The sequence below is a fragment of the Mauremys reevesii genome, linkage group 7 (genome assembly GCF_016161935.1).
Source record: "Mauremys reevesii isolate NIE-2019 linkage group 7, ASM1616193v1, whole genome shotgun sequence".
Taxonomy (NCBI): Eukaryota; Metazoa; Chordata; order Testudines; family Geoemydidae; genus Mauremys; species Mauremys reevesii.
The window spans coordinates 11928454-11955197 of record NC_052629.1 but is presented as its reverse complement, the minus strand read 5'-3'; the positions used below and the strand labels follow the sequence as shown (position 1 = coordinate 11955197).

The following is a 26744-nucleotide window of genomic DNA, read 5'->3' as shown; positions in this document are numbered from 1 at the left end:
CGCAGGTTAGAGGGAACTTAGGTTCACAAAGTCCTCAACTTTAAGATTAAGATGGGCAAATTATGGAACTGATTGACTGGGAAGGTTACAGCCTGGAGGAACACACTTGGGAGCCAGCTGAAAACATTCATGCTCTCACCCTGGTTCAGGCCTTCCATAGGAGTCGTCCTGAGAAACTAAGACCCATGTTGCCCAAAGGGTGCCGCTAGGGGAAGGGGTGATGTCATGACCCATGTGTCTCGAACCCAGTCCACAGGCTCCATGGGAGCAACCATACTCCAACCCTCTACATCAGTGGTCTCCAACTTTTTTGATTGTGCACCCCTATCAGTAAAAAATTTTTTGATTGTGCACCCCCTGCAGCGCTGAATAATAATAATAAATAATCATAATAATATTAATAATAATAATAGCGCCACTCGGACTCCCGTCTGACCGAAAAAAACACCCCTGGGGTGCGTGCACCTCACTTTGGAGACTACTGCTGTACATGGCAGCCCACTCACAATGGCTCATCTAGGACTCATGAAGCCCTACCCCAAGACAAGGTTCTGTCCCGAGGTTCAATTGGTCAAGCCCCTGGGCAGTTGATTGGCCCACTGGCCCTATTTAAGCCAGCAGCAAGCACAGAAAAGTATCCAAAACAACTGAGCTCCACCCTGCTCTGGACTGTGCACCTTATGCTTCTTGATTTCCTGGCATCCTTACCCGGCTTGACTCCTGGCATCTGACTTGTGGTTCTGGATCTCTAGTTTGTTTCCTGGCTCTGACCTCCTGGTATCCTGATCTGGCTTAACTCTGGTTCCAATTTCTTGTTTGTCTTCTGATCTCCCGGTATCCTGACTCAGACGACTCCTAACTGCTGTTGCATGACTGCGGACTCTGGCTGCAACTACTAAAATCTAACTACCCATGACCTGGCCTTGACAAGGAGAGTTCTTCGCATCCCAGCACAAAAAGAGGGAAAAGAGGGATCTTCACACAATTTAATGAAGCATCAACTGCACCACTTAAAGCAGCAATTAAATTTTATTAACTGCTGTCTCAGTCTTAACTATAGCATCTCTGCTCTAACATTAGTTGTGTTTTCTGCGTGTTTATACAAATGCTATGTATTTTTTTTTAAATTACCTACTCCTTTGACCTACCACAAGTGCTAGCTTCTATTTACTTCTAAGGGACACAAATTCCTCAACATCTCTTTTAACTCCTCAACTGGGGGGAGGGATAGCTCAGTGGTTTGAGCATTGGCCTGCTAAACCCAGGGTTGTGAGTTCAATCCTTGAGGGGGCACTAGGGGATGGCAAAAAAAAAATGCCTGCTAGTAGTGGGGGGGTCTGGACTTGATGACCTTTCAAGGTCCCTTCCAGTTCTAGGAGATTGGTATATCTCCAATTATTACCTTTTATTACCTTTAACTCATTCAAATAGTAAAGTAACTCAGAACTTCAACTCTGTTGGCCATCTTTTCATCTAGTACTTGACTTCAGTGCCTATATTTAACACTGTGTTTTGTAGTATTTCTGTCCATCTCTCTTGGAACCATTGACAGATCTGACACCCTTGTGCTTCACTTAACAGGAATGTTCTGTTGCTTGCAGCTATACCATTGTGTATAAGACTGATCTTGACACCAATGTCCAATCGCGTAAGCAGGTGCAGGCCTGGTCAGTACTTGGATAGGAGACCTCCAAGGAAAATTCAAGTGCTACAGGAAGTGATGTTTATGGATTTCTTTGGCAGAACTCTTCTTTGAAACAATACTGAAATAAACTACTCAGTCAAGCCTCCCCTCTGGGATGCTTCTGAAAAAAATTATTTTGGATAACATATAAAACTGCTTAGGAATAGGGGAGTTCACTCAAGTAGCCTCACTGAATTCCAGTTTAGATCATTATATTGCCCTCCTAAAACTCCATGGATTTTCAGATGCATGAGGCATTCCTTACTTTCTAGCTTAGACTGTCACATATTGTTTGTAACTAAACAGAACCCATATACAAAATGAAATATGGCAATGTTTTGCAGCATATAAAGGATTTTACAAATCTCTCTTTTCTTAAAAGGTTTGGACATTGCCATCTATCCTTTATAACATGCCCAAGTTTTGCAATTCAGATCACTTTTCCTTTTTTAAAATTAACAAGAATTCTCTCTCACCTGCAAACTTGGCACAACAGGCTTCACCGACTTTTGGTCTGAAGGAGTGATTGTTCTGAGTGTTGCAATATTCTACCAGTTCAGTCATCAACCTACACAACTTCTCTTGATCTACTAAAAATAAGAGAACAGAATCTGTTAGTACTGCATGATGTTTCAAGCATGATAAATATACGTACCATAGGAAAGCTTATTATTAGGCCTGATTTTACCAAAGTTACCGCAAAGGTTTTTTAATAAAAATATTTATATTTCTGCATTTTTCTTACTGTCTGAGATGTATTTTGGTAGTCTCTCAATCAGGGGCGGCTCCAGGCACCAAGAGCATCCCTGGGGCGGCCTGCCGGTCACTGTGAGTGCAGCAGTCAGGCTGCCTTCGGTCCCATGGCTTCGGCAGCAATTCGGCGGCGGGTACGCTGAAGGTGCGGAACCAGTGGACCACCCGCAGGCATGCCACCAAATCCGTGTTACCAGCAGACATCCAGCAGGCATGCTGCCAAAAGCCGCCTGACTGCTGTGCTTGGGGCGGCAAAATACATAGAGCCGCCCCAGCTCTCAATTCATTATTATAATGTTAAACATCTTGCATCCGTCTTCCAAATATATTACTACCAACTAGATAAACCAAGAGATTTTCTTCATTTCTTACCTCTGGTTTCACTTGGTAGAGCATAAAACAAGTCTGGACTTATCACTTCCATTACACGGACCGATACAGTTTCATTGACAGGCAATTCTATTGTCTGCCACTGCTCAGAAGTGGTTTCTAAAGTAATTAAACACAAACTAGTAAAGCACAGAGCAAAGCTCTTCTACACATTATATACAAGTTCATCACAGTTGCACATGTCTATTAACTTAAGTAACATCTCCAGTCTAACAACATGTTCCAGTCATTTTAGTGTGATTGCAGTGAAATGAAAACTGAACACTGACACTAATACACTGGATATTCTGTTCTTCAGAAAATATCTAATTTTCTTACAATCAATCAATGCTAGTTAATTTTAATATTGCTGAAAATAAGATCCTACAACCCACTATGCAATAGACTCCTTAGTCATACTTCAAGTTTGCTATAATTTGTTACAGTATATTTAAGTAATAGTTGTTTAACACACAACCCCAGTGACTTACACATTTACCTATCATGCCACCTGCAGGACAACTTGCACCCAATCACAAACTTCATGATGTATTTAAAACTGATACATTTATTACATTTTAGACATGGTCAAAAGGAGAGTCAGGTTGAGGGATACCCAATTTTCTTATCATTCCAATCCAAAAAGAAGTTAACAAGACTGCTTTAGTCACCTTGAGGCTCTATTTTCTCAGCAGACGTATCTGGTAGCCCATCTTTATTTGGCAGACCTTCCTTTAAAGCCAATTTTTCACTAATTAAAATTTCACTGATTATTCTTAGACAACATGTGGAATTATCAATGAGCTCTATTCCTGCTCCACTTTTGTTGAAAGAAACTACTCTGGCTTGAAGTTTAATTCCTGCAGTGCACATCCGAAATCTTGCTGTGGCTTCTGGGAGCCATTCCTTGTTAACAGGTTTTACACCTAAGGAAACAAGACAAGACCTAAAAATATCTTCTCATTCACAATTAAAAAAACAAAACAAAGCTATATTAATTTTAACCAATTTTTTTAAATGTCCTGTTAGCTAGAAAGACCACTTTTGCTGCCATAAGGAATGTTGTAATCTAAGTGTATCTAGTGCAAAATGAGTTGGGGCCCCCCAAATTTATAATATCAAATTCCTCTTAAAAAATAGTCTTGAGTTTATTCTTGAATCCGTAATAGATTCTACATGCCTGTCAATGAGTCGATCTCCTCTGTACCTCTGTTCCCATCGCTATCTGTAAAAAGGGGGTGATACTACATGGCAATACAGGGTTTGTAAAGCAGTTCAATATCCTTGTTTGCAAAATACTAAAAAGGCAGAGTATTAATTGACAGAAGTGAGCAGTTGTTTTTGAGTTCCAGTGCTCTTCCTAATCTAATATATATAATTGGAGTCATAGGTACCAACTCTGTGGGTGCTCTGGGGCTGGAGCACCCACCAGGAAAAATTGGTGGGTGCAGCAGCTCCCTGACCTACCCCCCCCAGCTCACCTCCGCCTCCACTCTGCCTCCTCCCCTGAGCACACCACCGCATCCTGCTTCTCCCCCCTCCCTCCCAGTGCTTGCGCCACGAAACAGCTGTTTCACGCAGCAAGTGCTGGGAGGGAGGGGGAGGAGGAGGAACACGGTGCACTTGGGGAACAGATGGGGCCGGGGATTTGGGGAGGAGTCCAAGTTGGGATGGGGCCGGAGGCGGCACGATCACCCACCAGTGCCAAGGAAAGTTGGTGCCTGTGATTGGAGTGGTAGTTTGGGAATGTATCCCTGAGAGCCCAGATCTTCCTTTTGGGGAAAAGGTGGGTCAGGGAAAATGTCAAATTCCTTGCCAAATAAGTATTTCAATATTTATTAAACTAAAATGAGATCCTGAAACTTTCACTGTGAGCATGCTGGGGGACTTATTCCAGTTCAAGGCAGGGCAGGCAGAACCGTAGCTCCACATCCACTCTGTATACTGGTCTGTATCCAGGAGTGGCTTGGCTCTGCATTGCCCTTAAGTAACAATAAGGGCAGGTCTACACTACGGGGGAAAATCGATATAAGATACGCAACTTCAGCTATGTGAATAACGTAGCTGAAGTCGAAGTATCTTATATCGAATTATCTACCCGTCCTCACGGCGTGGGATCAACGTCCGCGGCTCCCCATGTCGACTCCGCTACCGCCGTTTGGGTTGGTGGAATTACGGAGTCGACGGGAGTGCGTTCGGGGATCGATATATCGCGTCTAGATGAGACGCGATATATTGATCCGAGAAATTGATTGCTACCCGCCGATACGGCGGGTAGTGAAGACGTACCCTAAGAAAAACTGGGATGGAGCTTAGAATGGGGTAAACTGTAGGAGATAAGAACAGAGATATAAATGGCGGTGTAATTGTGAAAAGTTTACAAGTGATGAGAAACTTTGCCATTCAGTTCACAAAGACAAATCACTTCTATTTAACATAGAAGAAGAAAATATGGTTGATTTTTTTTCTTTTTTTACATTTACTTAAAAACATGCTACGTTAGAAGGTCTACCATGCCTGAAATGCCATCTGATTTCTAAATATAAAAGAGTAGTTATGACAGAATGCTTAGCAGGTGCAGAAATTATTTCCAAAAATCTTTAAATGAAGATTTACCTGATAACCAACACTTAACTCCTTGAAATGGAAGTTTTAGCAACGCTGATGAGGAGATCTGTCGAAGTTTATCTGGAGTTACTGTCTCAACATTTCCATAATCCACAAATTGCACTTTAATAGCTCCATCTGAAGAGACTTCTTTTACCAAAGCACGGTACCAATTGCCATCACCTAGGATTTAAAAGAATTGTGATTTCCCACATTTACCTAAATCGTAAGCAGAACTAATTTACTTTTCTTGGCAGAGAAAACTGGCCTTAATTTCTGTTGCTTTGCACAGTATGTAAATCAGTTACATGAATTCAAAGTAGGTGTAAAACACTGCCATTCTGATATAACATTTTATATTCATTCTGCACTGCTTTGAGTGACTACACAAGGTACAGGGCAATGGACAATCAAGCCCTTTCCACAATATCAATAGTTTTCATCCAGAAATGAAAGTACATAAAAAACGTGATGCAAGTAACCTATTAACATCCCATACAAACTAGTCGAAAATCCAATATTTACTTCCTGGAAAAGCAGTATCTTTCTCTACGGTAATAATTAAACCTCTTTCTCTATACTGTTTACTTCTGTTCAATCAGACTATATAGTAACAATAACCAATATTATGATATATTTAAGTGTATATCAGATCTGAAAGGTTCCTAACTGTTCACTCACTGGAGTCACTATTCACATATACTTGGTTTATCATTGCCAGCTGCAGATCTATTTTCTTTCCTTGTTCAACTTAGCAACACACCAAACACATCAAGACCATGCCCAAAATATCTGACAAGATTTAGAAAGCTATATATTAAACAGAACATTTGCGGAGTCAAAGATAAAGATGCATTTTCCATTTAAGGACATTTTTGTAAATGAAAAAAAATGAACAAGAGTAGGTGGGAATATTACTTACCAGAGAAAAAAGCACAGCAAGGTTCTCCCTCTGAAGGCTTGAAAACACTAGAAGAAGTCTGCTGGCAGTATTCTGACAATGACTTGTTCAGTACATTTAGAGCAAGTAAGTCTAAGCAGAATGTAAAAAACAAAAAAAAACAATCAAACTTAATACATCTTTAGAAGCAGCAGGTCAATGGTTTGGAGTTACCAGGCAAAAATAAGACTGTGTCCTGCAGGACACAGTCTTATTTATTAGGTCCTATTAAGAGCATATTTAGAAAGATATTTAAATATCTAAAAGGTGCCCCTGATTTAGGGTAAAACAGTGTTAATAAATTAATGTATAAAAATCTAATACTGTTATATTTGATTGACCAACTAAAACTTATCAGAAATCTCTTCCCCGTGCAGGTACTTGCAGGCCATGTCACCTCTTAACTTTCTCTTGGATAAACTAAATAGACAGCTCAACCTAAGCTCAATAAGACTGTTTTTCCAGCATTTGAAATATTCTTGTGCCTCTTTTCTGAATCCTTTCCAATTTTTGAACATGTTTTTAGAGTCCTGACACCAGAATTGGACACAGTATTCCAGTAATGGTTTTAATAATGCTGTATACAGCCCTACTCCTACTTGATATTCCCCTGCTTGGGCCTCTATAGGTTGTATAAGTCCTCCTAGCCACAGCATTGCACTGGGAGCTCATGTTCATCTAAAATTACCCTTAATTCCTTTTCAGTGTCACTGCAAACAGGATACGATCTCCCATCTTGTAAATCTGACCAACATTCTTTGTCCCTAGATATATGATCTTTGTCCTTATTAAAATGCATATTCAAATTTAGACCTACAGGACTAGTATTAATTAATTAGGAAGCTGAGACGTAAGCTCTAAGTATGAAAAGTCCACTAGAAGCATTGGTGCATGAAAACTACATTGATCCCATTCCAAAATATTTCACAAGTTAATATGCAACAAGATTAAGGATGAGAAGACAGAGAGCGCACACAAAAATGAAGACAGACAACTTACCATCATCTAAGATCTGACAGAAGAACTCTCCAGGATTGTTCACTGTACACAGCAAGACATTTAATGTCTGTTTCAGAGTCAGCTTAACCCATGTCCAATCTGTTTTATTTATTGTTTCTCCTACAGCTATATAGGGTGAATTGGAAAGAGAAGAAAGCAGGGTCAGAGAGACATAAAAGGCAGCATTATAGGGAAAGAAAATGTACATTCTAAATGCCCAGTCTTGGCCACATAACTGACCATACTCATTTCAATCACACAATAGATTACTATACATCTATTGTACTGCATTATAGATAAAACCAACTTCTATAGCAACTTTTCATGTACTTACCACTTCCTTCCTTCACAGTGTTAACAGTTTCATTTATTGTCAAGACATCCTTGGAATCTTTCACTGCATGGCCTGATTCTAAAAGATGTTTAGATACATTTATTATTGGAGTAACAGATTCATCAGCAATCTCTACCACGGAGCTATTCTCCTTTTTGTCCACCACTCTTATAGTGATCATTTTATTTTGCAATAGTTGTTTCATCAGAGCAATAGCTTCCGAGGACCAGGTTCCTGAAAGGGGCTTCACACCTGAAAGTGAAATTTAAAGGAAAGAATCATCTTATTTCAAGCTGGACTGTAGGTATTGGGAGTTGTTCTCCCCCCATTCTTGAACTAGTTCATTCTTCATTTTGTGAAGCTGTTTTATGAATAACATTGTCAATGGTTGAAATTACTTGCCATTTAAACATGCATCAAATCAATAGCAGCACATGCCAGTGATTTAATGTCAGAGTTACAAAATGCTGAAGGGAACAATTAAGGTAGTGTCAAGAGCAGTGGTTCTCAAACTTTTGTAGTGGTGACCCCTTTCATGTACCAAGCCTTTGAATGCGACCCCCCTTATAAATTAGAAACACTTTTTTGTATATTTAACACCATTATAAATGCTGGAGGTGAAGTGGGTTTTGGGGTGTAGGCTGACAGCTCGCGACTCCCCATGTAATAACCTTGTGACCCCCTAAAGGGTCCTGACCCCCATTTTGAGAATCCCTGGTCTAGAGCCTAGAGATCAGAGCTCCATTGTTACATATGGTAAGTGCTCCCCGAACACATCTCAATACTGCAGAGAGAGAGAGAGATTTTTGCATTCCTTAACACAGTTTTAATGATGGAAATCCTTAAAAAGAAAGGTTAAGTAATTGTATCTCTTAGGACTGACTGACCCATGTTCAACTGCTGTTCACATGGAACTCTTCTCCACTTCGGCCTTCAAAGTTCTCGTTTGAATATTTAATTCAAGTAATTGTAGTCATAGATGATTGCCAGTATAGACATACAATGTATCGCAAAACACAAGTAAGTGCCAAGTAAGAACCCCCTAGAAAAGCAGTAGTCATTGGGCTTAGGATGCAACGGCTGGACTCAGGCATGTATTAAGATGGAATCCCCAACACTCTATTCACTATCGGAATCTTCAGCACCGCTTTCTACTTTGTTATTTCCCTGTGTTTTGTTTTAGATTTTTAGTGGTAGTTCTAAAAAGTTAACATTAGACTTCCCACTGTATGGTGTCAGATGGCTCAATGCCAACTGTTGGGTCAATTCAAGCAAACATCTCCACATTTCATGTGGTATTAGTCAATTATGTTCTTCGTTCTTATCAATGAACTGCTCCAGTTATAGGAACTGCACTGCAATACTGACATAGAAACAGTCAGATTCCAAAACATGCACCTCTTGCAATACCAAAATATCTATTGCTGATTCCATCCAGTGTGATTTGCAGGGCATGCCCCATATGCATGGATTCCATCCCTAAAGGAACAAGTCATCCTTTAAGGTTTTCTTATTTTACAAAGCTTTAGAGCCTGAGCAGCATCTCAGCCTTGTCCTTTAGACAGGATTATATTGAATATTCCTTACTGGTAATGTTAAGAAAATGCTTAGAGGCTTCAAAAAAGCCACTGTGTTCCAAGGGAGTCTCTGATCCAGAGTTTGCCAAAAAGTACCATTCAAGTATTCTGTGCTGTCAAATTTAACAAAAAGTGGTTTCGTTCAATTTGTCCAAGAAGAAGATGAGGTTTTGCAGATTACACTCTATCAGAAAATTGCACTTTGAACAGCTGTGTGTCTGCCTCTTCAGTTCAAAGAAAGCACTGCCTCCAAGAAAGAATTGGTGCCTAAGAAAGTCATTGCAGCCAGTGCAACACATTAGAATCAAGGGCATATGCACAGTGCCCAAGTACATATTTGAGGACAGTACAGCTCTTACAGTATATTTTATTCCTTTTTACTAGATATCTTTATTATGTACATTTGAAAGGATTTTAGCTTTATGAATTTTAATGTTCCTGTTATCACTATGAAGTGCTAATTTGATTTTCTGCAGGTAGCTTTCCACCATTAACCTCACCCTCCCTTCCTCCATCACACAGTAGCTGTATATGGTCTTAAATTAGGCAAATTCTGAGAAAATTTTCCCCAAAATCTGTTTTGAACTTTATTTTTCATCCCACCTGCAATAGCTTGTAGTTCATTTCATACCTGCTAATGTACACTTTATAGCTTGCACTGGCAACTCCAATAATTTTGGAATCATAGGGCGAAGTCTAGCCACTTGGAGAACTTCAAAGTTACCATAATCTATGTAGCCCACTAAAGCAGTATCTTCAGAAGTATATGCTAGAACAGAGGCACGATACCACTGATTGTCTTCTGGAAGGAAAGATGCAGATACAAACATTCTGTGAATAATTAATTCCTAAGCACCAAAACAATTTATTGGCAATACATTAATACAAAATGCAATGGTTCTGAACTATAATATTGTCATGAGTTGAGTTAAATCTTGTTGAAGCTGTTAAGTATAACAGCCACCCTTCATTCAAAATAAATATGACAAAAATATAAGCTCCTTAATGGAACCAGACAGCTGAAACAGATGATTCCACCCAAAACATGGACACATCACTGCCCAAAATAAAGGCACACGTAAGTCCCACCAGAAACAGAGCTATGTGGTCAGAGGGGTTTCATTGGGTAGTGCTTGATGGAGAGTCGTCTGTCAGAAACAGCAGAAAGATGACAGAAGCAGACAGAAAAGGCAACAAGAAAGTGAAGGAGACAGCCAGAAAAAGCACTAGGAGCATGGCCCTGAGAAGAAGCTAAGTTAGCCCTAAAATGTTCTAAGTGCTAGCTAGAAAGGGACTTAGGAAAGTGAGAAAATAACCATCTCCTACTGCACTCAGGGAAACAGGACTTCAATGCAATCCTGTTTATTGATAAAGAAATACCCGATCAATTTTTCATCCTCCTGGAAACAATCTGCAGGGCCAATCATTCAGGTCAAAAAAGGGATAGCAATAGGTTTAGATTGTGTTAAGGCATTTGGAAACTTAAAGTGAGATATTAGCTAACATTACTCCACTATCACAACCGTGTTCACTGAAACAGATGAGCAAAGACCAAATCCCCCTGCCAATATCAAAGTAAACATTACTGGATGTTGCACTGCTTCTCTGTTCCCCATTTTCTTGTTTCTTGTATTATGTATTCCACATTGTTTCTGGACACAAGAAAAACTGTTTATTTAGCACATCGGTAGTACTCTCTTCCTCCGGCCTAAAGGGCTTTTCCCTCAAAGTCAGCTAGCAATTTCTTCAGGATTTCCCTAAAAGCATTTCTACCCAAGAATTTAGCCAATGCTACTGTTTCCTTGGTGAAAGTACACTTTCCAGGCTCTTAATCACAGCTGGTGGCTGGTCACAACACTGGTTACCATAGATGTGGCTGAAAATTCTATGTCCACATGTAAACTGGGTCCAAGTAAAATGATAAAAGCCCTGTCTACATACAGAAATATCTTTGAATTAAATATATGTCTAAAAAAGTTTAATTGGTGCAACTCTCTAATGTAGACACTCAAATCTATTTAAGAGTGCTTTATAGAGATTTAGTTTAATTGAGTAAGAAATTAAATATAATAGTGATTAGCCATTTAGAGCCTCCTTTACCTGTAAACTGGGCACAACAGACATCTCCAACAGCTGGACAGAAATTTGGGATAGTAGGGATTTTGTTACAATATTCACCCAAGGATACTTGAAGCTCAGCAAGCTGGCCTGTTGACAATAAATGTTTTTGAAAAATACTCATTAACAAGACTTCTTTAAGCAAGCATTACAAGACAACCCCTTTTAACTCAAGGCACAAAATTAAGATTACTCTATTACATAAAAATCAGTGTTAGACTCCTTTTTATGTCAAGAGAAGGATTTTCCAAAAGCCTGAAAGAATAGAGGTTTCCTATAATCAATGGTATTCCTCCAGTGGACAAAAATCAACTTCTTTCTGTATAACTGGGTGGGATGGTTTTTCAGTCTCAGTGCTAGAACAGATTGGTCAAAACTTGTGACAGCAAAGGCACATCAGCTCTGTAAAAAATCTAACTCAGAGACAAACTTCATTAATGCAGAGTTAAAGCTGGCTGCTGGTTCCTAGTGCCCTTCCAGGACATTCCAGGAGTTCAGCAAAATTCATACCTCTGAAAACCAAAGAATAAGGAATTAAGGGACAATTCTAACTGACCCCTAGAGCTGGCAATAGGCACTGGGAATTATCAGCATGCACTCCTGCTGCATTCACTGTTAGGTATAGCATAATCAAAGGAAAGCGATACGTATGTACCTTGAGAGATCTAGTATGCCTTATTTCAGCAATGAGTACTGTAGGCTGTGTCAACAGCGGTACAAAGGGATCTTCTTGCCAGGGGGACTGGCAGTAGTGAGGTAGGATACAAGTGGTCTGTGGGTCTAATGATGGCTAAGTGAAAGAACAGTGTTAAATACCATCCTGTGCCTAATGATGATGGGGTTGTAAAATTTAGCAGGTGTTTGCTGTTTCTGTGGAGTAAACTATGTTTGAGTGAAGGTCAGGTGTAAGTAGCTCACCTAACCATATGTTTTGCCTAAAGAGGTAGTGTTAGGGTAGGTGATCACTATTGGACTGTCTATTCCCTAAATTCCTCTACAGATAGTGCTGAAAAGTGAGTGAGTGTTATGGATCTTATCGAGGCATTGCTCAAAGAGATCGGAGTTAAGGTTGGGCTGGTGTGTATCTTTGTTCTATTTCCTGGTTTTCAGAGGTCTGAGTTCTGCTTAAAATGCAGGCCAGGCCAGGCCTTCCCCCACCCTGTCAGCCTCCCACCCTGCATAGGAGTGATAGGTACTTTAGGTTTGTATTTCCTTAGTTTTCAGAGCTGTAAATCAGCATTACTTTCAGCACTCCTGCTCTTCCTCTCCCTCCCCCACCGATCCCAGCTCACATGGGAGGCAGGGAGAGAGGCTCAGAGCCCCTGAGAGGAATAGGGCTCCACCAACTCCTAATCCCTCCAACTCCTCCTCCCCACATCATCCCACCCTAAATCTTTACACCGATTCCCTCCCCCATCTGTTTGCTCTCTCAACTCTCATGCCCCCAAGCACTGTATAGCAAATATCTGTATGTCATTTTCCCCCTGTCAATCATTTGAGCCCCTTCTGAATTATCTGCTTTACTCAGATTATATTAAAAAACCCCACAACCCTTGACATAAGTGGATAGTAGCATCAGGTGTACAGAGCGCTAAGATTTCTGCCAAAAGGTAAGATTCAAACTTACAGTGCATTGGTATAACTCAGGTTTTGACGGCCACAGCATGTCCCCTTAAACCACCAATGGATATGTGAAACTTGGTTGGGCGGAAACAGTTTTCCCTAGTCTTTCTGCACATGCACATTATAACGTGATGTATGAGTGTTTAGCATATACCAGTGGTCCCCAACCTTTTTGTGCACATTCATGTTTTCAGAAGAGCGTGGCGGGCGCCAACAATTTTTCAAGGCGTATTTTGTATTTGTACATTAAATAATACAAAAACCATATTTAATATTACGTAACATATGAATCCAGGGAGAAGAGAGAAGCTGGAGAAAAGCCGCGAGGACAGAACACCAGTGCCCGCAGCCCGGAGTTCTCTGTCCCCGGCAGGCACAAGGATGCGGCTTCTCTCCGGCTTAAGCCGCAGCCCCGCACCTGCCAGGGACCTAGAACACTGGTGCTCGCAGCCTGAAGCCCCAGAGTTCTCTGTCCCTGGCAGGCCTGGGGCCGCAGCTTCTCTCCCCTGCTGGGAACTAGGCAGGTCCCACGCCTGCCAGGAACAGAGAACGCCGCACCCACAGCCTGAGTTCTCTGTCCCCGGCAGGTCCCCTGCTGGGCACTAGGCAGGAGCACATAAATGCCCCGGCGGGCGCCATGGCACCCACGGGCACCATGTTGGGAACCACTGGCATATACCATCTTAGAGAACTACAGACATCCTTTAATAATGTTTTCAATACTGCTTCCTCAAAGGAGCTGTGAGTGCCATGCACTAGCTGTGCTAAAAGGTCAAACAACAGATTAGGTGGGGGATGATCCAAGCCCCAGGTGTGTGCGCAAAAATTTGGTAGTTTGTGGATTACATGAAATGCTTGAGGGGCGGGGGGTTCCTCAGCAACCACTTGCTGAAATGACCCCAAATTTGGATCACTAACCTTACCCCACACTCCCATAAGGCACAAGACAATCTAAGCACATCTGACAACAGATTTTTAGAACACTGCAATTCAACCTTAACTAAAGCAGAACTTGACTCCATTACAATAAAACTTTGCACATCTGTTCTACAAAATCTTTTACTTAGGCTCTAGATAAGAGAATTCAAGGCTTTACAGAATTTAAAGAGATTCAAGGACCCCTCATAAGACTGTACAATGCAATCTGCTTCCTTATGGTTTGCCATGTCTGGAACAAAAAGCAGGCATTTTTTTTCCCTCATCAAGATAACCTTTGGTCTCAAATCACAGGACAGTGCTCTTCGTTCTTTTGGTTCAACAACTGGGCCATCAGAAATGGATTTAATATAATGCAAGAAAGTCTTATGAGCTTCAAATGGAGGAAGTCTGGTATATTTTTGACTGTCTTCTGGGAGACTTGTCCCTGACCAGCCAGTCCCCAAGACAGGAAATCTTTAAGATTCTCCACATCTGAGATTTATTAAACTTATCGGTGGTAGCTGCCAACTTCCAGAAGCTCCTTCCCAGATGAAAGGCAAAGTGAAGTATTGGAATTACAGGTTTTCAGTAGAATCAGGTATTTTTTGTGCTACGGACAAGATCTATGAAATCCAAGAATTTCTTCAGAGCACCAGCTAAATGACAAATCATGGCACCTTCATCTTGAATCTCTGGAGATGACAAAAGTCTAACTATCAGGTCCAAGACTGTTCAGAGATGAAAACAAGTGGGAAAAAAAACAACACAAAACACTGTTCTGTTTTGGTATGTACATGCCTGAACACTACATGTCACAGAAAGCCAATCTTCACAAGAGTGATGAATTCTATTCAGTGATCTAGAGGATGAATTCCTGTTAGAAAATTCCCAGCCAGCTCTAGTATATATTTTTCAATCAAAATTATTCTTCAACACAAAATAGTTTTTGTAAAATCAAAAAATTCTAAAATGAGAAAATTTTGATTTACTAAAATGTTTTGATTTTTCCATTGGGAAAACTGAAAAGTTCAGCTACTTACCCTACAGTAACTAGCTCTCCAAATGTGTTGTCCACACAGATTCCACTCTTGATACACAAGTGCCTTACACGCACAAGATCAGATTATTTTTTAATAGGATTCCCCTCATATCCTCTTGCTCACTGCCACCAAACAGGACATGCAACTGCTACTCAGTTCCTTTGACAATAAAAATCCCACATAGTGGGACTCCGATTAGTGAGGATGCAAGGTGGGTAGTGGAATCTGTGTGGACAACACATCCTCAAAGAACCACACTTACCACAACATCCGTTTCCTCCTTCCTGATCTTCTGTATTACACTTGTGATGATAGGCACTGGGGAAAAGCATAAAGTAAGCCCTTTTGAAACTTGAGTGACAAGGCATGTATACCTAGGGCTCCTGGCTCCCTTCTTCTTGCAAATTATTAGTGAACCTACTGGTGTGTCTTGGATGGAAAGATCTAAAATCAGAACTCCAAAAAGGATTGATTGGAGTCTTCACAATCTGCCTCATCAATTTTTCTTCTGCTCAGCCAGTCAGTCTTCACATTATTGGTGCTCTTGATATACAGGCCCCGATACACCATAGATGGACTTCCATCCACTGCATCACAGATGCTGCTTCCTTTTGTAGATCCCTCGATCTCATACCCTCCTGATGGTTTATGTATGCCATTGCTGCCATGTGAGAGAGTACCAAAATATGACCATTCAGCAACGCTGGGGCCAGTTGTTGGGCCCAGTCTCAGCTCTAGGAAAATTTGTTTTTCTTTCATTCTGAGAAGGACCATATCCCTTGAGCCACCAACTTCTCAGAGAATGTTCCCCACCGTTCCAGACTGGCATCTGTGATGACATACTGCTTTGATTCTATCATGGCCAAACCGTCCTGAAATTTCTCTGGACTCATCCACCAACCCTGGGATTTCCAAGATTTGGGGGGGGGGGAAGAGAGAGAGAGAGAGAGAGAGAGAGAGAAAGAGAGAGATCAGAAAATGGTGGGGAAGGGACAGCAGGAAACTGGAGAATCCTCACATGCATTCTTGCCCAGGGCACTATTCCAATGCAGGATATGATCATCCCTACAACACTCAGAGTGCCTACCCATGTCCTCTGGTACCTCCTGAGGAGGGCTAATTGCTGAAATTTATCTTGTCCCATTTTTCAGCTGACAAAGATTTTGTGGGCCTCTGTGTCTATCAACACACCAAGATTAATTAGGTGCTGATAAGGCTAAAGAGGACTCATTTTTGAAACTTTTCTATAAACCCATGCTGTTGCAACGTTTGGATTTTTGTTTGAGCCGCCAAAATAGACCCCTCCTCAGAGGAGGCTCGGACTAGAATAATGTCCAGGAAAGGGTAGATCAGTATCCCGTTCTGCCTGAGAAAAACCACCAGAATGAGGACTTTTGTGAGATATAGATGACTGTCTGAAAGGCAGCATTTTGTATAGAAAACAACTGATCCCATGAACGAAGCACAGAAATCTCCTGTGTACTTGGTGAACTTGCATATGAAGTTGTGCCTCCTTCAAACTGATTGCTGTAAGGTAATCCCTCTGTCAGATCGCCACCACTATGGACTTTCAGATCTCCATCTTGACTCTGGCCCTTCTTATGGACTTGTTCAGTTTTAGTCCAACAACGCTCTGTCCTCCCTGGATCTCTTGGGTACAAAACCAAGACTGAGTAGAGTTCAGAGAACATCTCCACCTTGGTAATTATCTTGCTGATTTGCAGAAGATGATTTCTGGCCTTTAGAATATTTTGCCTTGTTTGTGGATTTAAGGATATTTGAGAAGGGAGAAAATGAAGATTCAGAATATTTGAAAATTCTTTGATGTACCCTTGTCAAAACACATCCAGGATCCATCAGTCTGACATGGAGAAAGAGCACTGGTCCTTGAATTTTAATAGTCTCCCTACAGCTGTCGCTCATTGGAATTCTCCAGACTTAGTCAGACATTGTTTAAGTGTTGGAATTTTCATTGCAGGAAGACTGACCCTTTCAAGGCTTAGATTTGCTGTAAGCCTTTCAGCAAAGGCTACTTTCAGTAGCCAAAAAAACAAGATTCATACCCATTATAAGGCCAGCTATCCCTTTCCCCAGATTTGGAGTAAGGATGGTTCTGTAAGATCTTTTTTTATTTATTTGAGGATTCCAGCATCACTTTGTCTCGAACAGCTCTCCAAATAAGCCACCTCCTGAATATTTTGAAGACACTAACGTGATTTGGCTTGTATATTGCCTTTCCAGGCTCATAAACAGGGATGCCATCTGGTCACCATGCTGGAGGCCGTGGCATGTGCTGAAAACACCAAGCATCCCTGGTTTCATTGGTTATGAAGGCTGAAGCCATTGAGATTTTCTTTAATTCCAAACCTAACCAAAACAATTTCTTAACCATTTTTTTTTTTGCAGTCTGGCTGCCAAACTGTCAGTCCAGGCCAGGACTGTCCTTGCACAACAGAAAGGAAGATGCAGCCTCAAACGTACAGAACAATGGTCTTTCCATTCTGCAATTGTTGGGTTCTTTCAGGAAAAAAATCCCCTTGCATTAGGATAGCAGCATCTTAGACTATCCTATGGCTCTGACACTTTGGGAAGAGACAAAATCTCCTTTGCTAGTGTTAGTTGTAGAATTTTTTGATATACCTGGATACTCTCAGGTTTTGACAGTGTTTCCCATTTGGCCTTAATTACTTTTTCCAGAAAGATGTGAAGGATAATGTATAATTCAGATTATGAACAGGCTAGAAAATATTTTTTTGTCATTTCTGGACCAAACACCTTTTCTTCCTTGGAGTATTTGCTAATGGGCTCATCCATCAAAATACCTGAAGTATCTAATCACCCTTTGTAACATCTTCTCAAATCACAGTTTGAAAAAGATCCTCTTGCTTTGCTTCATCCTGCTATTTAGATTTTGACTTTAGAGTTCACCTTCCTCCTTGAAGAAAAACCTGATTTTTCTTTTGACTCTTCTCCTCTCCGGGACTTGCACTGAACATATTTCCTAGTCTTCTTTTTCTTTGGTGATACACATAAAGATGAGGACGACAATGAATTAAATGGATGATAAAGAAAAATCAGACAAAAAATTCTATTCCTTTTATTAATTTTTTTCTTTCCATGGATCAAAACCTCGTAAGCAGAGTTTTTGCTCTGGTGATGAGTCAAAGAAACTGCTTTTCTCAGAAGAACAGGCCAAGTTTTTTTCCTATATTTCTGTGGAAATTTCTTGAACCTCTTCCCCCCCCTTTTTTAAATTTTACTCTTTAGGGGAGGTTGGGATTGGGAATCTGAGTTGGGTGAGGAGTCTCATGAACCTCCTCTGCTAAATGCATCTCTATCATGCCCTTTTGAGAGTAGACCATATGCTAGTAAGGGGACACTGAGCTGGTGCCCAGGGCTCCAAGACAGCAGACTTTGAGGTAGCAATGCTTTTCATACCAAACCCAAGAGCTACCTAGCCCAAGGGATAATTTCTTCCTGATGAGATTCTCTTCTTCTTCCCTATATATGCAGAATTCCTGACTTTCCTGGAGGCTAATGGAAGGAGACAATTTCCTGACTTGGATTGGGGGGAGGAGGTGGGAATGATGTGACCTGCATTGCAGGAGGGCATGTCCCTGAAACAGTCTTACTAGTCACTTCTTGTTCTGCGTCTGGCAGATTCAGCTGGGCCCGCCTACAGTTTCCCTGTGCCAGGATGCTGTCTTTTGATGTGTCTGCCTCTGGTGGCCAAAGAGCTCTCCATTTTTCCTCCATCCTTCAAGACATTCGTAGTCTGGCTGTCAAACTCCCTGCTAGTGGGGAACTAGCTCCTGGGTCAGAATAAGGCCACCAAAGCGAAACAATTTCCAACCCAGAGGATGAGGCAGCTGGAAAACAAGGCACAAACTTCTTGCAGGGATGCAGAACAAGCGTAGCCTTGGTCTCCTGTCCAGACCTCTCCCCGTCATTCTCATAGCCTGTTACTTGAGCAGTTGGGAGTGGCACTGTATGAGAAACTGCATCTTCATATTTTGGGTTTTGTTTTCCCAGTCTCTCTTGCAGCAAGTGCTGGATTCCACTCCCTGCCAATAGCTACTGCAGGCAGAACAAACTGAAAACTGAGGGGAGGGGGGACTCTGGAAAGTGGGGGCTAGTTTCTTGTCTGCCATCCAATAAGCTTTGATTCTGTAGCAGTAGGGGGCAGACAGGCAATGACCCATACTGACAATCTGTGGATTTAGCCATGAGAGAGAATAGGGGTATCAAGCACTCAAACTGCAGCTGCTATAAGGAAATATTGCACTGTAAATATTAGTTTAGAATCAGTTCAGCATTAAACAATATATTTTGGGTCAGTTCAACAAATCAAAAAAAAAAATCACATTTTTTTTGTTCACGCACGGCAGAAAAAATAATTCTGTCAAGTGGCCACACAAGAAAGCTAAACTCTGTGCCATAGGATCCTGCTGTTTCCAGCCTCTTCCAGACTCACAGGATCCACTGAGTCCTCACCAGGTATTGTAGGCTTCAAGTTGCATGCAGCCCTTATTCTGGGGGAATTAACTAGGAGCCCTAACTCAATTTCCCCTCCTTCTGGTCCCACCTTCTTCCCCTGGAACTTTCAGGTGCTTTTTGTTAAAAAGAAAATAGTGTATATAATTGTAACTTACTATTTTTGCATAAACGATTATGTTAACACTTTTACTTTAGAATGACCTGTATGAATATATTCACTTACGGCCATTATGCATCTGTTGACAGAAAAAGTCTTCTGGCGTTTGAATATGGGCAACTACACCAGAAAATGTATCTCCCACGGATACGGAAACAACCTTTATGGCTAAATCACTATTCTGAACCAGTTCATCTTCAGCTGTTTTTTCTCTTTCTCCCTCAGAATCCTTTTGTAACACAGTACCTGAGGAAATACAAACATAATAGGAGAAGCTATTTTACTGAGTGAATATTCTAAGAAGAAAACACACCACATCACCGTCAACAGTGAACTGAAGCTAGTTCCACTGTCCAACATCTTAAGTAGCAGTTTGAAACAGAGGGCAACCTAACTTCACCATTATCTCCACACCATCCAAAATAGGAAAAGATATCATTCCCAAATTTCAGATCAATCTGTTAAAAGCCTGACTGGTTTACTCACCTGTATCTGGGTTAATTTTCTTAGTCTCTTTCCTCTTTGGACTCAATTCATGCCCCATTTCGAGAAGTATTTTATCTAGGTGTTTCCCTAAAACACATATTTATGAAAATTAAACTAATTTAACATACAAAGGCAGTCTCAGACTAGTTTTTTAAATCATGTTTTCTGAACGCACTCTCTAAACTACTAACCCTGGAAAATCTGACCTAGAATATTTCTATTTTACTTGTTGATCAAGCATCTATACAACATTTTTATATAGATATATACACACACAAGTCTCTGAGTAGTATGACTACTCAGAAGCTTCCTAAAAACACCCATTTCTCAAATATTATTGCCTTGCTAATTTCACTTCACCAAAGCATCTATAACAATCGTTACTGAATTTGTCATCATGCCAGGACTCTATAGTTAAGGCAGGATTCAGCCTCTCCAGATCTTCCCTAAACTTACAGCACTTTGAGTACAGAATGAGGTCTGAGAATTTACAAGTAAATCCATTAGCTTATGAGTTAATTAAAAACTGTGTCCTTTAAGATCTTCAGTGTCTGACAGTCTCTTCTCTTTGTCCCAAATGAGTAGAACACCACAAATACTTGAAACTCTCAAATAGACAAAATTAATTTTATCTCATGCACAACCTATATTTGAAGAAGCTGGGTTATAATTAAGCTAAGTTATTAACAATCGTATCTGTTATGATTATACGGGCTACTGCCAGGCTCAGATAACTTAAGTGGGGCCACTGTAATTCAATCAGCATTCTTCCTTTATAGCTAACAATTCTATTTGCTATCATTATTCAATAGCATGCAGGAAACTAGCTGCATGTCAAGAGTTCTCATTGGTAAGTTAGCTGGCTCAAATATCACTACTCTTTAAAGGCTCTGTGGCTGCAGGCATAGTATGCACATCAGTGACTAAAAGACTAGATCAAGGTGGCCAACCTGAGCCTGAGAATGAGCCAGAATTTACCAATGTACATTGCCAAAGAGCCAAGTAATGTGTCAGCAGGCCCCCCATCAGCTCCCCCTGCCCCCACTCCCAGCGCCTCCCTCCCACCGGCAGCTCCGCTGATCAGCACCTCCCCATCCCTGCACCTCCTGATCAGCTGTTTCATGGCGTGCAGGAGGCTCAGAGGGGAAAGAGTGAGGGCATGACAGGTTCAGGGGAAGGGGCGGGAAGGGGTGGAGTGGGGGCAGGGCCTATGACAGAGCTGGGGATTGAACAGTGAGCAACCCCCCGCCCCCCAGCACATTGGAAAGTTGGAGCCTGTAGCTCCAGTCCCAGAATCGGTGCCTATACAAGAAGCCGCATATTAACTTCTGAATAACCTCATGTGGCTCCGGAGCCACAGGTTGGCCACCCCTGGACTAGATGGTACCACTGCCTTAACGTCATGGCACACCGGCACAGCGCTGCACACCAAAGCAGCAGCACAATAGGGACCCTAAAAGAGCAGGTACAATAGACCTGAGCTCTCCTTGCCTCCCCTCTTCACATAGCACTGGTTTCACAAAGAGCTCTCAAAACCAATAAATTAATTGCAAACCTAGGTCCAGATCCACTAGTATATTTCAGCTGTTATAGCAATGCAAGGCTGGGTTTACAGCTGCTTAACTGGCCAATACACTCGGGCTGCTTCATGCTACTCTTCTCTACTGAGGACTACATCCTTAACATGTAAAGATTTAAGGTTGGTATTATGTCTTCAAATAATTAGAAATATCACGTAGTAGCATTTGGTGGGGGGGGATTCTTGTTTAGTTTTTATGTTATTTAGTTTAGTATGTAATCTTAAATACATTTTTTAAAAATAAGTAGTCTCCCAGGAGGGGGGAAAAAAATCTCTTAGAAGCTGGGTTTAAGGTTGAGAGTATATATCCGTAATTTAAGGATTTTTTTAAAAAAAATTTCAAACCATGCATTAAAAACTCAGGAAATTCAAAGTTAAGGTAATAGTTAAAAGAAATCCAAACATGTTAAGCTAAGCAATGCAGAGTTTAGGGATTCAAACAACCTTAAGTCTGCCCTGTAGCGATGGCTTGAGGGGAAACATAAAATCAGATATGTCTTTGAGAATTCATTTAATGTACACTAGGACCACAGAAACTAAGACACATTAGTCACAGCCATATTACTACTATATAACATCACTACAGGGCAGAGTTACAGTTGTTCCTGGAAAAGGCAACTACCTCAAAGTAAACAGAGTGAAAATTTTTTTTACTATTACAGTAAGAAAAAAAATGTAAGGAAATAACCCCAAGTCACTACATGCCAATATACAAGAGCACTATAAAGACTAGCACCATATGGGAAGAAAATTAACAAGATCATTTAGAAAGTCTGGATAATAAAAAAAAGTTCACCATTGAAGCATTTAAGTTTATAAAAGGTAGTCAAAGCATGAGACTAAGCCAATCAAGACACACAACTTCTGAAAACAAAGATCTCTATTGCAGCAATTCAAATGTCTAAAACTAGAAAACTAAACATTTTAGGTAAAAAGTGTGAGATCTCATTTCTGTAGAGCGCTTTAAGGCAGTGTTTCCCAAACTTGGGATGCCGCTTGTTTAGGGAAAGCCCCTGGTGGGCCGGGCTGGTTTGTTTACCTGCTGCGTCCACTGGGAGCCGCAATCAGCCGAACCTAAACAAGCGGTGTCCCAGTTTGGGAAACACTGCTTTAAGTGAACAGAAATGAGAATCACAACAGACAATTTTGAAGATATTTCCCTGAATAATCAAACCTATCTTACCAGAACCTGGCAGGACAACATCTACAGCGAAACAAGTCATCTCCTCCTGTAATAGGTCAACAACAGTCACCGAACAGTACTGTCCCACGAGCAGAGGGGTAATAATGCTAACACAGTCTTTGTTCCATTCTCCTTGTTTTGGAGCAACATTAGCAACACAACACTTAATGGCCTGAAAGAGAGGACCATAAAGAAAATAAAATTAGGGCTTGCAAAATCTTTGGTTTGCAAGCAACAGTCACTGGTTCTTATTTTTGTTTTTGCACTCAAGTCAATGAGGTCCATATTAACGATTCAAGCTGTTTACATAAGGTACTACGGTTACAGGGGAACTAAGTGACAATATATTGTAATTCTTGTTCCTGTTCTTTCCCTGCCTCCACTGTTATCCTCATTCATTGTGCCATACACATTGTGCCAGACCCTACAATAAGTGCAGACGTGTCTTCAAGACCTAGTGTGCACACCAGAAGTGGAGTATATATGGACATGTACCCCATGTAAGAGACTGCCCTTGCACCTCCCCTTCCCCTCCGTCCTTCAGTTCTTTCACAGGAACAGAATCCAGGTGCTATAGAACTTCTCAGGAGAAGGCGGGAGGGTAGTGGAATAACATCTCAAAGGGCCAGTTACTGTGGAGCACGTAACTGTTCTCTCTAAAATGACTGTCAATATGTATTCCACTTTTGGTGACTAACAAGCAGTGATCCCAGAGTAGCCACTCTGAGGATTTAAGATAGGTATGCATCTCAGGGAAGCCTGAGTTCCAATCGAGTTGGCTCTTACCTGCATGGGTGGATCTGATCTTGTTAGCTCATAGCATACCTTAGTACAATTAGATACCCACACACTTAGCTTTTGGGTAAATCTTGCCTGAACTTTCATTCTATCTGCGAATGCTACAAATAGTCTCAAGGAGTCTGAAAGGCTGGATCCTGTCAAGGTAAAATGAAAGAGCCCTACAAACACCAAATGTGTACTTTCTAGCTTCTCTTTGTAGTGGACCTTAAAAAAAAACAAAAAAAACCCAGGCAGATAAATCATCTGATTAAAATGGAAGGCTACCACTGATGGGGGAAAAAAAAATGTAGCATGAGGCCTTAGGGTACTGTGTCCTAACGGAATATGGTAAGACGGAAAAGACATAAAAGAGCCTGAATTTCAAACTTTTGAGTTGATGTTATAGCTACTTCAGTTATGTCTGCACAGCAGCTAGCAGGTGCAAATCCTTTCACATGCAAGCTCTACTCAAGTTAACATGCTAAAAATAGCAGTGTGGCTGTGTTGGCACAGGTGCTGGCTTGGGCTAGCTGCCAGAGTACATATCCACGGGGTCGTGGATTGTATGCGGGCAGCTAGCCTAAGTCACCACCCAGGTTGCTACAGTCACACTGGGTTTTTACATCTCCTAGCTACTATGTAGACATATAAGGCCCTCTTCAGAGATGGATGATAGAGTGAGCAAGAGTGACCATGATGCGAGGGACTCAAAAAGGAAAACCCATTAACCCAGTTAAGACTACACTGGGATCTCAGGAAGGAGAGGGCTCTGGGACTGGGGGAAAATAAGAGCCTTAAGGAACCTAGCTACTGTGGGGAAGGAGAATATGGTGTGACTCCCGGGTGAGGGGATGGTGAGCTGATATTGCTCAGTGTACTCCCGTTGAACAGACTGATAGCCCTAAGATAGTGAGAGTGCATCGTCCACAATGGCAAGAACAGAAGTCTTTAGAGAACATACATGGCATTGCTCTGCCCAAACAAGGCATCTTTTCCACTTGGCTGCATATATTAGTCTAGTAGAGTCTTTTCTGAACTAGTATGCTCTGACCTCTTTAGCAAGCCAGCATCCACCCCATCAAGCGCAACAAAGCTGGCTCCAGATGTAGAAAGCGTCCTTCATTCTGGGAGATTATAATAGTTAAAAGATGAGGATATCTGTGGCTGAGTGGACAAGTTCATGAGGTCCCAGTACCGGAACTGACTGTGCTGATTTTAATGATCATCACCGCTGAATCCTACAATGTGGTTTCTGAAAATCCTTGGTATTAATGGTATCAGTAGATAAGCCTAGATTATTCCTGAAGTTCCCAAGTTGAGGAAAGCACTTGTCACAGAACCTGGCTCAGACCTTCCCCTTTGAGCAAAACAGCTGACATTAATCCTTGAGGCGAATAGATCTACAGTCAGGTGATCCCACTTACAGAAAAATGTTCTGGATGACAGAGTCCATGACAGTCCATCTGTGGTTTGCTTGTGAACTGTCTGTGGAGATGGTCCTAGGACATTTTATAATTCTGGCAGAAGCAGAGCTACTGAAATGATTCGGTGACAAATGCACCGGTTCCAAAAACAGGTTCCTGGTAAAGAGGAAATGATCATGTTCCTCCCTGTCTTACAAAACATTACTACATTGCTGTTGTATTGAGTGCTGTGACCTGGACTGTTAAACCTCACAGAGTGGGAAGGGATAGCTGTGAATGCTAGACCAATAGCTCTGATTTCTGATCGATATAATAAGATTCCAACATTTTAACTCTGAAACCTACATCTTGAGTCAGCATGAAGTGATGAACAGCGACAGCATACTTGAGAGCTTTTTGTTTAGAATATCATAAGGTGCAATCATTACTGGGATTCACTGTCTGTTACCATCTACTCTAAGTTCTCAGTCATTTTTGGCTTTTTAAAAAACAAAACAAAACATGGCTTTATGAATGACAATTGTATGACAGGATAGGTTATCAGCAAGTATATTTATATGAAGGTGAGTCTCACAGGAAATCCAGAGGTCTTGGGTCTGAAGATGTCCCAGGGGAGTTCCCCACCCGAAACACAGAAGCATGTGTCATGAGCATCTTGGTAGGAAGCTATGGGCAAAACAGTACTCCCCCCATGCACATCTGGAAAGGGTGCTTCCCCCAATTTAAATAAGAGCTTCTCAAGAAACCTATAACATAAGAACATAAGAAAGGCCGTACCGGGTCAGACCAAAGGTCCATCTAGCCCAGTATCTGTCTACCGACAGTGGCCAATGCCAGGTGCCCCTGACGGAGACCTAACAACAGGCATGATCAAGTGATCTCTCTCCATCCATCCCCATCCATCCTCTGAACAGAGGCAGGGACACCACCATTCTTACCCATGGCTAATGGCTATTAGCCATTTATGCCACCATGCCACCATGAATTTATCCAGTCCTTGTTTACAGTATAGCCTTCACTCTTCTCTCACTCCTCCCTGGTGTTCCAGTTGACTGTGCGACTGTGCAAAGAGAAAAAAAACTTTTTTTTTTTTTTTTTAATGCTGCTTAATTTTTTTTGGTTTTTTCTAGTTCTTTCTTGTATTATGGGAATAAAAATAACTTTTTTTTTTCCACTTCATCATCATCATCACATCATATTTTTATTATGTCTATCATCATCTCTTCTCTTCTTCTCTTTTTTCCCTGAAGAGTCCTCTTTCCCTTTCCTTTTTCCTCCTCTCCCCTCTCTCCTTATCATTTTCTTTTTTTCTTTTGAACCTATACTTGAAGTTTTGAGGGGAAGGAAGGAAGGAGTGGCCTTTGTATTTAGGGGTGCATATTTTGCCATCCCTGTGAAAAACTGCCCAAATGTGGTCAAGTTTTAAGTCTCGGGGGGGGGGGGGGGGAAGAGTCACAGCTCCTCATACATGTCCAGAAGAAGCTTCAGATTTTTGCAGCTAAAATCCCCACAATTTCATCCACATTGGGTATGCTCAACAGTGTTGATGAACCACAAGGGTATCAATATGATGCCAAGAGATGGAATTTGTTTTTCAAGTTTGCTTTTTAAAAATCTGGGAAATTACACACACACACACACACACACACACACACAAAAGCCATTTTAAAAGAACA

At 41.3% G+C, this 26744-nt stretch overlaps 1 protein-coding gene across 4 annotated transcripts in view; it reads right to left on the bottom strand.

Moving 5' to 3' along the window:
• TDRD1 (tudor domain containing 1) overlaps nt 1-26744 on the bottom strand; it is a 60807-nt gene that overhangs the window by 3744 nt on the left and 30319 nt on the right. For all 4 annotated transcript variants that reach the window (XM_039482561.1, XM_039482559.1, XM_039482560.1 and 1 more), the window contains 12 exons: nt 22865-23036; nt 20103-20189; nt 19683-19862; nt 11364-11471; nt 9895-10065; nt 7687-7938; nt 7353-7478; nt 6336-6446; nt 5423-5596; nt 3478-3732; nt 2810-2926; nt 2161-2274 (listed from right to left, as the gene is read on the bottom strand). In XM_039482561.1, coding sequence (XP_039338495.1) covers nt 2161-2274; nt 2810-2926; nt 3478-3732; nt 5423-5596; nt 6336-6446; nt 7353-7478; nt 7687-7938; nt 9895-10065; nt 11364-11471; nt 19683-19862; nt 20103-20189; nt 22865-23036 — 1867 coding nt within the window. The remainder of the gene's footprint in view (nt 1-2160; nt 2275-2809; nt 2927-3477; nt 3733-5422; nt 5597-6335; nt 6447-7352; nt 7479-7686; nt 7939-9894; nt 10066-11363; nt 11472-19682; nt 19863-20102; nt 20190-22864; nt 23037-26744) is intronic.